The following is a 13930-nucleotide window of genomic DNA, read 5'->3' as shown; positions in this document are numbered from 1 at the left end:
GTACAAGATACTTCGGAAGTGTGCGATTGCAAGGATACTAGTTTTCCTGTGCGCTCAACTATTCTTCATACCTTAGCCTTAACCTGTTCCTTAAGCAAGCGTACACTACTCAACGCGGTGTAGTAAAGCTGAAACAACCACACGCCGTAAGGCTTGGACGATACGAGCCAAACTTTAACCGTGAGGCAGCCCTTAGACCAAAGCGATTCTGCTAAATACGGTGTTAGTCTTAGGTAAGCCAAATTTGTCACGTTAACAGAGTTCGGGAGTTTTCTTGCGTAGAAGAGTAGGACAGGCTTTAAATTTTGGAATCACCGTTGCACGATCCTTTTTAGACCAAGTCTTAAGCTTCACACATAGATAAGACGTTAATGAATATGTCACCACCTGAACTTGACTGGACCAGCTTGCCCCTATTTAACCAAACGCGCAGTTTTCAAGGGACACTTACGCACGAGCACTCTGCTGGCTTGGTCGGGTTTTGTCACACAGGTAGTGGCAGCTAACCGAGACCGAACAGACAGGGAGAGGAGGAAGGAAACGGCGAGGGTGAAAGACAACGAGCTGCATGGCAGAGGCCGGGGCGAACGCGCACCCATGGCCTGCCGCTGCCAGGACTCCCTCGCGCGCGCACACAATGGCATTCCTCGATCTGACAAAATACAGGATGCCCCGCTTTTCGGCTCGGCGCATGCACGTCGACTCTCTGCTTCGGTGACGGTACCGCACCTAAGGGGCGTTCGCCGACGCCGGGTCGCACCACGCATGCGCGTGTCCGCCGCTACACTGCCAACTTGAGCGTGACCGTGTATATATTCTCTCTGCGGCAGGCGCGGATGTGCGGTCGGCGCCACCGCAGTCATGGGTCGTCCGTAGCGAGCTCTGATGCCTCCTTTGTCTGTGCGTTGGGACGCTTATAGTTGGTGTCCATATCTCTCCGTGCTGCCGCCTTTCACGCTTTACGCCGCCCCCCGCAGGTACTCGCGCGATTCCAGGCTGCTATCATATATATATATATATATATATATATATATATATATATATATATATATATATAATATTGCGGGCGCTTACTACAATCGTTCTATATTTTCCTCGCTAAAGTTCTTTTTTTTCTTCGTGTGTGTTTGTACCTTTATACAGATGCGGGCAGAGATGCTAATGTTCTGCGCGCAGCCTCGGCCCCAATGAGTGGCGAGGAGGAGGGGGTTGGGTGCGCCGGCATCCGGACCACTTTGTTAACGAAAGGCCCCGTGTCCCGCATGTCCTCTTGTTTAGCCTCCCTGACGCGTATAAACGTGCCCTCGCACATACAATGTTGATGCTTCGTCGTTAGGCTAGGCAGTGCTGAGGAAAGGGGGGAAAAACGCGGAGTGCTCTATAACCTCGTCGCGATGTATTTCACTTATATATTAAGAACTCAGGAAAGTAGCATGCACGGTCTCGGCCCCTACACTCCACTGGCAAGCAATATAAACCGACTACATAAGATATTTGATCACTGGCGATGGACAGGCGCAGCACGAGGTTCGTATTTTGTAAGAATGCGTTTCTACACATTTGATTCTTTTTGTCCTTATCCGTCACGCTCAGTGGCGGCATGCGAGCCAATGATGAAGAGCGATACGAATGGATCGAGAAAAAAAAAGCAAATCATGTCTCAGGTATCAAATTTCAGTACTCAATTTCGACCGTCCTCAGGCGGTAAGTGGTAGGCGGGTAGTCAACTAATATAGTACGCATAAGTACGTAGCTTTTTCGACCGTGGCCGCACCCTCGAAATGCTCATTTCGTAAAAGCTAAGCCTTGCCAACAGGTGAGCTGTTCTATAGGGCAATCGATTGCCATGTGGTCATTTTGTCACCTGTCTCGCGCAACGGGGAACGATATAGGCGAGCAGAGCGATAGCTCCAAAAGAGCTGCGAGAGAGAGATTGCGCATCGCTTGTGCTACGGAAGGTCCTTCCAATTAGGCGCTTCGTAACGAGAATCACGAAAACGCCACGCGCTATGCGGGCTCAGGGCCAGCTGCGCCGAGGCAAGCGGACTCTTTCCAAGAGAAAATCGAGGAGAGAGAGACAGGGCTTGAAAACGTGACGCGACAACGAAATGGCGCGCGCGCCTTTGAACGCTACAGGCGAGTTCGTGTGCATCACACGTAAAGAGTGAGGAGGGTCCTCCTTGTCTGCCCGACAGTGAAGACACGTTGCCAAGCACTTGGCATAGCGCTCGGAGAGATGTGGCTCGGCCAAACGAGTGCCTTTATTTAAACCACCGCTGCCTAACGCAGTCAGTGCATCAAGGACATCCAACGGGAGACTCGGAAATCGGAGAGCGAGAGTGGCGTGGAGCGGAGAGGCTCAGAGACGGCGGGGGCGGAGGGGCGACCTAAAAAAGAAAGCAGCCCGCTTCGGCTACGCGGCGCAAATCACGGTGATCCGCGGCTGCGGCCGCCCAGCACGTGCGGCGGCAGGCGTTCGCTGCCTTGGCAGCGTGCAAGGCGAGCGCTGAAAACACCTTGGGCAGCGGCGATCGGTGGCCGAAAGACAGCAGTGCGGAACAGCGTCGCCTCCCCCGCCCGGCCTTGAAACCGGCAGTGGGCTTGGCGCCCAAGACCCCAAGCAAGAAAGGGAAAGCGTAAAGCGTGTTGCTTTTTTCGGAGCGCAACGCGCGGCTGAAAAAATTGGAGAAAGAATGTCAGGGATATGGCCAAGGTCGATTACCCTCCGTTTCCCGGGCGGAGTGACGGGAAGGAGGTCTTGTATAACGGGGCCATTAACGCGACAGCGGTTGCTCACGCACGGATATCCTTGCTACTGAAGCCCGCGTAGTAAGTGAACTGGAAGTTTACGTTCGGCCGGGCGACTGTTCCTCCATTAAACCTGCTTTGTTGCCTAATGAGAAATATCTACGCGATATCGAATATTGCCCGGTGATGGCGGCCTTGATGCTCCAACTCTCAAGCGGACTTTCGGCCAAGATCTCGCGCTATGGAGCCGAAAGACGAAGGTACCTTCAGGAAACATTCACGATACAGGACAAGCACGGTTAACGAAGTAGCGTTTCCATGACTGCAGTTTATTGAAGTACCATCATAGTCAACACACATGCGACGTCAACCTGGCGCAGCCCGGCTGTCCGCCACTTGTATATCAGCACTCCTGAGAACACGACGATTCGAAGTATTTGATGCGACAGAAAGATGATGACGTGGATGTTCTTTTTTTTTTTCTTTCGTCACTTTTCTTTTAATAAAGGGGCTATTTTAGAGTATCCATGGGGACAAAGAAGTGTGTAAATGGTAAGAAACTACAAGAAGGTAGAAAAATACTCCCGGCATTCTGCATGTAGAGGTAAACAAACAACTCGCAGTGATCTTCGGCCGTTCCGGGGTTTCCACACGCTTATTCCCTGCCAGGTGCATGGAAGGGAGGCATATTAAAAAACGTTTAAGTGCGGCAACAATTCACGCGTGCTGCCAGGCGATATCGCCGAAGGCCTCTGGGAAGGGGGGGGGGGGGGGGGACGCCAGGCAAGACAGCGCGCCTGGAGCGTTACGTAAGGTGCTGCACTCTCTCTCTCTCTGTTCCTTCCGAGAGAAAACAGCATTTGCGCCTAATGATACGCGCAAAAAAGAGAAGCATTATACTCGCGCTCCCTGTCCGCTGCGTGTGGCGGCTCAGGGTCGCCGTTTTCTAACGAGCGCCGCCGCTGCCGCGCAGTCCTTGGATCGGTGCGCGGTCTCAGGACACCCAATCGCGCACCCCTCCCCGCGCTCTCTCAGCAAAGTTCAAGTTCTCTGTGTCACGCGACCGCTCGGCCCCGAAACGCCGCGGGCGCCCGCTACAATGTGTGTCAGGTTCACGATCACGGCGGAGCAGTGCTTCGCAAGAGCGCACTGTTTAGTGGGGCAGTCCCTCGGCTTCCGCCCATTGCTGCTCACCGCTTTCTTCTGGCTGACACCGCCATTCCATCTTACACATCCGCGGTTCCTCCTTGAAGAACCGTCTTGCGTAGTCAGGCTCATCATTACATCATCAGGAAAAGGAACTTACGCAGAGCTTTTTATGCTGGGCGCCAGCACAGCATCTTACCATCACCGATTTGCTTCCAATCTCTGACACCACAAACGAAATTTGCGGATTTTGTGTGCGATGCATTATATGCCTTGGTTAACTCCACGTGTTAAGTTCGACTAGAGTATCAACTCGCCATTATTCCTCAGTCTATGCTTCGTATCTGCATCACTTTGTTTCGTCTATATTTCCACCGGCTCCTGTTTCCGCGCTTCTGCCATGTTGAGTAGTTCGCTTATCTTGCACACGTAGTCAATACTTTTCCTTTAGCAACGATGATTTTGTAGCTACGAAACTTTCTTTGTGATTTCCTTCTTTTTTATTTTTTCGTTGATGGAGCCCGCTTGGTCCAGCCAAGAGAGAGGGGACAGCTGAGAGAGGTACCTTATTTCTTATATCCATATTGGAGTATTCAAAACTTCATAAAAGCACCATCTTGGAATTCTGACGTTTTAACGTGGATCGACGAGGCCCGCGCGTAGTGAGCGTGTGCGTGCGTGTTTGTGTGTGTGACGCGCCCGCTTCTGCCTCCTAGCGGCCATAACGAAAAAAAAAAAAAGAAAGAAAGCGCTAACACGCTGACTGATTCCAGCCGGTCCCCTCTGGTATCTAAGGGAGATGTAGACGCAGTTCCCGCTGGCAGGCGACGACGTGTAACAACATCTCGGCTCCTTGTCTCCGCCGCGTCGTCGGCCGCGATATGGCAGCACTCCCGCGGGAGGAGTCATCAATTCTCATTCGGCGGTCGTCCGTACGAATGGCGGCGCGTCGGCCAGAAGCGCGGCACCCCTTTGAGCACCGCCGATCGCGCGGGTGTTCTTGAGCTGCAACAATGGGCTCTGCTCAGCGAGCGACGGCGCCAGGCGGCAACGTATACACGCTTCAGTTTTGGGCAGTCTCGGTGCGCGGACCTCGACGACAAGTGTCGGAGGCGTCAAGGTTGCCCATTTGAGGCTTTGTTTCGTCCACTTCACTCGCCTGGCTGGGTGGCTCGCCGCCGCCTCGCAAGAGCCTTCAATAGCGGTGGCGGCGGCGGCTCGGTTTTCTTCTTAAAAATCAGTTTCAGCACAACCCTGGTAAAACGTGCTGTTCGTTCGGCGGCGCCGCGCAATCTTCTTGCGCTTTCCTCCCCTATTCCGCACCGGGCGTCCTTGGGGTAGCTGACCGGAGTGCTGCTGAGCAGACGGCATCTGGCCTGAGCGTAGCGGAGGCTTGGCAAGCTTCACTGATTGCTTGTGTTACCGGAAAGAAATGGCGCCCGAACGTGAGCATAAATATAAGCAGCAACCAACGGCAACAAAAGCACGAGCACATATTATGCCTTTCTTTTAAATAAAGGAACCCGTGTAAACGACAATTAGGTAATTAATATATGGACATATTCAGGAGTTTTCAGTGCACCTTGCTTAATTAAATGCAGCAGAAACTCCTATTGCTACGCAAGTATATCTGTTTTACCCGCTTTATTTCTAATTCTCAACTTATATATAGCATGCCTTTGTTGTCCCAAGGGCAAGACGTTCCGCTTTCAAGTCTGCCTTGAACACGGCCCCGTCAAAGTGTCACTTAATACAGACAACGTGCACATCCATAATTCGCACACGTAGACCAAAATAAGCGCAAGAAACAGAACGTCGCTCCCCAAGAAGCGAAGTGTCAGCAGGCTGCGATGGACAAGCTTTCGCAAGGGTGCGCGGCGCCTCATTATCCCACCACCGTGTACGCAGTACAATCTTCTTGTCTGCGGAACCAGATACTTTCCTTCTCTCTTGCATGCAAGCCCCTAGGAACGTCGCCGGAACAAAGGGCCACACACGTCGGTTGGGCGACGGACGAGAAAACTCGAGACTCTTTGGACACGTGCCATTGCTTCATTTCGGCGCCGGCAAACGCGCGAGGAGCTATTTACTTATTACGTGGAGCTCAATTTTCAGAAGTGACAATAGTTTTGGTGCTCCCTGTATATACACAGTGATTGCGCAAGAGAACTGCTCTTGCCGGTCACACAATAGCGCTCCCCTCACCCGCCGTGGTTGCTCAGTGGCTATGGTGTTGGGCTGCTGAGCACGAGGTCGCGGGATCGAATCCAGGTCACGGCGGCCGCATTTCGATGGGGGCGAAATGCGAAAACACCCGTGTGCTTAGATTTAGGTGCACGTTAAAGAACCCCAGGTGGTCAAAATTTCCGGAGTCCTCCACTACGGCGTGCCTCATAATCAGAAAGTGGTTTTGGCACGTAAAACCCCAAATATTATTATTAATAGCGCTCCCCTCGCCTAATAGCAGGTCGTGAGTGGCACGTGCGCATCTGCTCGCCTAAGCACACCTGACACACGTCTCGCGCATACCCGCCGCGATGGCTCAGGGGGTTACAGTTGCACGCCTGAGGTTCGACGTCGCAGGTTCGACTCCCGGCCGCGGCAGCCGCATTCCGATGTAGGGTGGATTGCGAAAGCTCCGGTGTAGTTAGATTTGGGTGCAGGCTATAAAGAGCCACAGGTGGTAAAATATCCACCTGGAACCCCCGGCGTCACTAATCGCGCACTTCCCATGGAGCTTCGGAATGTTAGGCATCTCAATTTAATTTGAACATATCGTGCCTTTCACGTTAAATTGTCGCTAGTCCGTGTGAGGAAAGGCTGGTAGAGCCGTTGTTCCTTTGTACATCTCTCAAATTCACTGGTCTTCTCCTTCTTTTTTTTTTTTCTCCGTGCTTTGCGTAGTAAGCGCACACATTTTAGACTGCAATATTTTCGGGATCGGCCCAGACTTTTGTTGGCATAGCTAGATAGCCGGAAAGAAAACTGGTCTAACAATGCCAAGAATGTTATTCGCATTAATATTCCTTACTTATCGAGCCATGTGAAACCAGTGCTCTGATGATTTCATGCCAAAGCTAAGCCTCTAGCGTAGGCTTTACCAGCAGCCTACACATTCCCTCCGTTATGCGACTTAGGCGGTCTTTAATTGCACGCTGCCTGCACCCTCAGCAGCAGCGAGCGCCCCAAGAACGCGGAGCTCCTTATCTGACGAACCAGTCCGTCTCCAGCGAACGGAAGTTTCTGCAAACAGACCGCTTATCAACGGCAAGCATGAGTCAATTTTGGCGACACGCACACATGAGTCCCCGCGTGTCAGCGTACGCTGGGCTAGAGCCACTGCTCGCAAGGGTTTATCTTTCGAGGCCAGAAACGACGTCATCCTTCAAGATGCATTGGACACGTCGTGTTACTTTGGGAACATTGCGCTTCTGTTAAAATCGCTGCAGGCAGAAAATGGCACAGCACGCGAATTTTACTCATGGGGATAAGCCAGGCACAGTTAGAACGTAGCCGGAGTCTGCACTGGTCAATGAGAGACTCCGACAAAGCGCATTTTGTTTCATAGTCGATACAGGCAATACAACCCTCACTGAAGGACGTATACATATACACAAAAAACCACTTCGCACGTAAGCACAGCAGTTTAAATACCTTAACAAGTGCTTCTTTTGTTTGTTTGTTGTTTTTTTCTTTCTCAGTGAGATGTGGTATTTCGTGAAATCGCGCACGTGACCAGTACTTTTGCTATGCCGTGAAGCAGCGCGCCCGTAGCACCGCGGTTCTCAATGTATTGTATACTGATAATGTAAGCACTCACACTGCAAAGGGATTCGAAGCGTTAGAAGTGCCTAACGAGATGCCGATAGCTCCTCCGTTAAGGCATAACGGCATACGTTTGGTAAAAAAAGACACTTCAAGCGAGCATCACGTGGCTCGGTAAGGACACCGTTAACTGGTTGAAGTTCGTAATCGAGCATTTGCCCGAATGCTTTTCGGTATTCAACATAGTGTTCGCAACCACTGGAGGACTGCACAAAAGAAAGCCCACATCACATGGCGACGCCTAAACGCGTATAAGGTGAAGAAACGCTGCACGTTGTTAGGTTTTAAACTACCTTACAATGAATGATGCGACACCATTACTTCGGAACAAGAGCATGACGCCAAGCACGCTAAGCAAGATCTTGGCAGCAGCGGAGCGAACGCCGCGAAGCCCAGTGAAGGCTCCTCGTAGAGCGCTGGTGGCGCCCACCCTATACGAGCGCGCGCTCTCGCCGCGGGGCGCCACGTATGAGTCACCGAGGCACTCGGTCGCGTCGCATGACCGGACCGAAGCCGCGTAAGCACGCACGCGCGCGCTCGAACCTGCCCCACCAGTCAGTCTCGCCGCGGCTTCTTTCTTCCTATACTTCAGCTCGATCACGGCGAGGGTTGCATATGCACACAAGGGTGGCTATGTGCGCGCGCTCTCCGTCGGACCGTCCCCTACCTGGCATCGCCCGCCCCGGGGCGAGGCGTATTTACTCTCCGGGTGGGCGGCGCCGCGATATCGAGAAACACCCCTGCGAAGCGACGGCGGTGGTGCGCCTATCAATACGCTACCCTTGCCTCGGGAGCCAATACAATTTGCCTGCACTGCCTACTCGTACCTTAACAGTCCTAGAATTACCCAGACCTAGAAAATATGCTAGGAAAGTTCTAGTGCCACGTGGGTGCGCACTCTCCCAACATTCCCCTTCTTCAATCTTGTTTTTCTGCAGGCGTTGAAATATGAACGAACAGAGGGCTAGAAAAGTGCACCGATCGTAAAGCTCAGATCTCTCCTTCGAAGAAAGGAAGAAGAAAATAATGAAAATGAGGCTTCCAGAAAGCAACGCTCAACAGAAGAAAAACCCAAGCACGAGGACAACGTCGTAATCTATTTACAAAAAAAAAAGGAAATAAAGAAGTCACACTGTCGGGAGCTTCAACTTCTCTCTCCCTCGATATTTATAAGACTGCAGTAGCTGCCTATTCTTCAACGCTTAATTAACCTTGCTGTAGAGCTCCGAAGCGCGTATTAATTACGGTAGGTTATGAAGTTTTAAGTCTTCGTACAGCATCGGATACGAACGATACCTCCATCGAAATCTACAACTCCCGTTCAGCCACATATGATTGGCTAAAACGTAACACACTGTCACCTTGCGAACCGTTTCGTATTTTTGCCTAGTTGCAGAGAGAAAGAGCTCTTTAGAATCAACGGATTCTCACAGGACCACGGTGCACTCGTTATTGGGTTTCGCCAAGGAAGCGCAGCTTCTAGGACGGCTCTAAATACGCCTCTCTTCACCCCCCTACCCCCTCCCCACTCTTCCTGTTCTGCGTAATAGAACTTCCAGCTATCCCTTAATAAAAACATTTTGATAGTCATCATTATTTAAAAGCAGAGAGGTTTGCCGGTGTAAAAGTGTTCGCTGACATGCTGTATACTTTACATGGTTGCAGAAGGTGTTGACAACGGCCACATACCAAGCTCCATAGCTTTGAGGAGAGCCCCAGTATAACGGTCTAACAAAACTCGTCACCGTACTCTTATTCGTAATGAGGATCTGGAATCACTGTTCGAAACATGTACGCAGGGAAGTGTCTACGCGGTTTTAGTCACCTTTAGAAGCCTGTCGCCGCTGTCGGCAATCAACGCTATATCATTCCTCTCAACTTCTCTATTCAGCTGAGTCATGTCGATAGTACTGCGCAGATCTCATTACCTCTGCCAGCACTAATGCAAATGCTCGGCATGACCGACTTGGTGACAAACAAGCAATGGTGGAATACCTTTTTGCAGAATGTCCAAGTGCTCCCAGAGGATGTCGCCCATGAACGGTGGGAACCTGGTAAGGAAGGACTCCTTGCCGAGTGCGCACATGTCCTTGCCCTTCATGGCGAAGCTGGGCATGTTGACGCCTTCCAAGCTGAACTCGCGGATCGCCCAACCCAGCCAGTGCGCCACGTCCATCTCCGTCCACTGCCGGGGGTCTGGCACGAGAGAAAGAAAGCGACAAATGAAAACACCCGTGCAAGCGCAGGCGAATGCTGGAAGGTGCAAGTCATGGATTGAGAGGACAAAGCTTACGAAGGAAAATGTTATCGGCGATGTGACGGAGGCGTAATAATTCCAAGCTATGTGGCTAAAGAAGACACATGTGTAACACAATCCAGCAGCCTGTGCGGGTCCGAGTAAGCGTTCAGATAGTCTGAACTTTTCCGATCTCACTAAACACAGCCTTCCTGAGGCTCTGCCCACGCCACCTATGGTATAGGCGATGCTCCCACCGTTACGGAGGGACGAAAAATGAGCCACAAACTGATAAATCTGTCGGAGCTCAAAGCTTACAGTACTCCGTATCTAAACTGGGAGCGATATTTCACTGGCCTCTACACCATATATAGTATATTTGCGAGATTCAAATCATTAAGAAAGCGAATTTGTTCCTCCGGCCTGCAATTGCCATCGTCCCAAGAAACATTTGATGTTTCGGTTATGGCGCCATTAGAATGCGTTGCACCGCCTGCGCGGTCTTAAGGACTACCATAGGCACGCACGCTCACTCGCTCGTCCATCGATGGCCACGACCAGCTGAAGTGATCTAGGAGCTGAAGAACTTCGTTCGATGGAGAGGCCGCAAAGTAGGGAAAGCGGCAAAATAAGCGAACGAAAATCGCGGCCACGTGTGTTTCGATAGGAACCCCCAACACGTGAGAAGGATCGCTGGTTCCACCGCACCGACTGACTCACCGGTCGGACTGCGAGTACTGCTCGACGAGGATTTCGGCTCAGAAGCCAACCATGCGTCTCCATTTATACCGATTTCCGATATTCGGCCCCATCGTCCTTCAAACAAGCGTGATGTTTCTTCTGTGTGTCGGGATACTTCTTCTGAACGCTTCCGACGTACGCTGACTCAATCCTGTGCGCTGGAGGCTCTGCTCGCTGCTCTTCTTTCGCATTCTTGGTTCTTCGCTACGTAACTACATCACGCCCCGACGTCCAACGCTGCCAGGAAGCTTCTTCTTGTCGGTGCCTTATCCCATGGACCACCGACGTTGCAGTTAATACGAACGCACGCATTGCCACTCTTTCCTTGTCTGCAGGAGTCTGCGCAGTGACCGGGCGCGTATATATGCTTGCTAAAGGCAATTTTATTGCTTCGTGCTGTTCTGTGCTTCGGTGCAGTGAAGAAATGACCTCCTAAATGCGCGCCACAAAGTAACCCAACACTGTTCAAGAAAAAAAAAAAAGCAGTAGAAAGGACACAAAGTGGTTGGCAAGACACGAGCGGCGTAAGCACGTTACCGATCGAGGAACTGCCACCGGCGAACATACTTGCACCCATTGCACCTCGAACGTTCAATTCCAGGCAGCAAACGAGCAATTTCCGTTACGGAGCTCCGCGGCTCTACTGACTTCCAATGGCCAAAACAATTTGTGTTGAAAGAAATGTGCAAGAACATCATAATCGTAACGAGACTGTGTTACTCCCTCTTTCTCGTCCCATTTCCCTTGCACGGAGTAAAGAAAAGACGAGCGCTACTGTTACTACGAGTGGTAAGGGTGTCTCTTAGTCCAACTATATTCGCAGGTCAATAAATAGAGCAGTGATGATGTCTACACTAAGATAAAGAAGGAGAAAAAAGGGGCGGCGACGAAACAATATTTGCACTGTGTGAAAAACAGCATTTCGCAATTTACGTTCATCTCTTTTGCAATACTTTTCGTCTAGCACAAGTGTTTGTCGTGCAGTAGCTGTATACCGCCGCGTTCCCATCTGTACCTAACCATGCTGACGACGAAGACGACGACCCCGAGCGTGCGAGTGAAGTGCTAGAGAGGAAGCCTGAACTTAGCCCTTGTTCTAATTATCTCCCATTAAATACAGCTCTCCGCAGTTTTCAACAGTGAGCCGCGACAACATTGAGTAGGCACATAATAATATTTCTTAATGTTCTTGCATGTGACTGCTGTAACTGAGACTTAATATTCTCAAAAGCTCTCGTCGTCTTCTTCATACTGTAGATAATTACTAGCTAACCCTGATTTGTAGACAGCAAGCGCTCTGGTAGGCGAACTTCCCATGCATCATCGAGCTAAAAAAAGGGCACTAGCTGCACCTAAGGACTGTCGTCCCAGAACAGTGCGCAGGGGACGCAGCAAGACTGCTAGCGTGCAACGATGAGAAGAAGGAGAAAGCATGTCGATTCGCCAACAGGTCGGTGCTAAGACGGGAAACAAAAAAGCAACTCCTCTTCCTTGCCAGTCGCCCTGCGCTTTGCCTGTTTTCGTCCGCATTTTTCTTTGTCCATCGCATTCGATCGCTCCCTCACAGCGAAGGAGGTCGAAAAAAAATTCCGCCACGAGCTGCGTTTTGGAGGACACGCTCACAAAGCCGCCTTCGGTCGACGACCGCGAGCAACCCGAGCACGCACTCATAACGCGAAACCCACGTTACCACTCAAATGTGAGGTGTGTGCCATTTGCATGGCGATGCTTGTGAGTGCTGCCAAAAAAGAGGGGTAAGGATGAGGAGGTCTCTAACCAGGGCGCAACACGTGACATCCGCCGGACATGCCCCAGAATACTACGGCTCGGAGAGCAACTGCGATTCACCTGTCACACAAGGGATATCCTGCCCCGCACAACCACGCTTCGGCCCGCGATGGGGGAGCAACGCCCGCACCTCGCCCTATGGCCTCGCCCCCGCCAGGCCGCGTGCAACCACAGCACAATGGACAGAGGGACACCCTCCGCCCGTGCCGACCCTTCCAAGCCAATCCCTGTCAGCGACGCCACTGGCACGTGTGTCTCTGTGAATATAAACGGGTCGCCAGACGTACCACACACGGCATAAGCGCTCGTCACCACAGCCACAATCGCGTCGATCATGGTGGGGCTGCTCTTTTTCCACGCAGACCGATAATACAGTTCGTTGCTGCAGTTCAGTGCAGTGCCGAGGGGAAGATTCCGTCAGAGACTTGTACGACCAGCACACAGAACACTTAATACTACACAACGCAGCGCTACATTTAGACTCCGCCATCTTGGTCTTCTCACAAATAAAAATCGACAGTGCGCGTTCACGTACGAAAGCGCGGCCTGGAGAGACGTGTCAGGCTATGCCACTCATCGTTGGAGGCACGTGCTTGTCAACTTCTCGCTTTTCAGCCTGTGTACTGGTGCACATAACTTGCCGGATCCAGCGTAGGTATCCCGCCGAACCATCTCCGATTACGTGACGCGGCCGCTTCTATGCTTTCAGCGCATCTTTCGGTTCAGGACGCGTCTCGAGGAGAACTCGGCGAGAGGGCGCATATCGCTTCGCACGTGCCCACGGCGCCCGCGCAGGTGTGAATTTTTGAATAATTGTCTTCCCTGCGCATGCTTGTGCGGAGCAAAGATCAGATGGCGCGTGCCGTCAATGCGGCGAGAATATCCTGCTACTTTGCAAGAGCGCGAACATGGTGACAGCTTGTCCGTACTTATACTATACGTACAACTAATCCCATGACGGTGGTTGTCAACGTTTGTAAATCGCAATATTTTCGCACGCACTAAGAGTAATTGACCTACTCTATACACAGGTTGTGCATGAGTGTATGTGCAATATGCTTCGTACTCGTGAAACGCTTCAGGGAGGCGTAGTTTAATTATTGTCATTGTGCACTGCCGCCAGCCTCTTGAGTAGAAGGTACGTCGGGTTCGGGAAAAAGCGATCGACAGAACAGGAAACTCAAGCTGTTTACAAATCGCAAAATACTCTATAACTTCACGGTCAGCTCACCTTTGGGAATGTTGAGCGTCTCTCGCTCCTTCTCCCAACTGCTGAAGCTAGCAGTTAAGGCTTGCGTCATCTTCTGGTTGGTCCCAGGAGTAAGAGGAGGCACTTGCGTTGGAAGTTCTGCGAGGAGCAACAGTGCGGGCAAGTTCAGTACACGAGTGTGCAGCGACCAGAAAACAGTGCAACGAAAGTTCGCAATGCGGAACCCGTTTAAACCC

At 51.5% G+C, this 13930-nt stretch overlaps 1 protein-coding gene and 1 long non-coding RNA gene across 8 annotated transcripts in view; one reads left to right on the top strand and one right to left on the bottom strand.

Moving 5' to 3' along the window:
• The window catches only part of pnt (ETS transcription factor pointed), a 206586-nt gene that overhangs the window by 26971 nt on the left and 165685 nt on the right, over window positions 1-13930 (bottom strand). For all 7 annotated transcript variants that reach the window (XM_075691874.1, XM_075691875.1, XM_075691876.1 and 4 more), the window contains 2 exons: window positions 13716-13832; window positions 9715-9915 (listed from right to left, as the gene is read on the bottom strand). In XM_075691874.1, the coding sequence (XP_075547989.1) occupies window positions 9715-9915; window positions 13716-13832 (318 nt within the window). The remainder of the gene's footprint in view (window positions 1-9714; window positions 9916-13715; window positions 13833-13930) is intronic.
• The window catches only part of LOC142582313 (uncharacterized), a 40775-nt gene that overhangs the window by 3379 nt on the left and 23466 nt on the right, over window positions 1-13930 (top strand). The gene's annotated exons all lie outside the window — the stretch shown is intronic.

This window comes from Dermacentor variabilis, chromosome 5 (genome assembly GCF_050947875.1).
Source record: "Dermacentor variabilis isolate Ectoservices chromosome 5, ASM5094787v1, whole genome shotgun sequence".
Taxonomy (NCBI): Eukaryota; Metazoa; Arthropoda; class Arachnida; order Ixodida; family Ixodidae; genus Dermacentor; species Dermacentor variabilis.
Note: the sequence above shows the minus strand (reverse complement) of the source record. Positions and strands in the feature narration are given on the sequence as shown.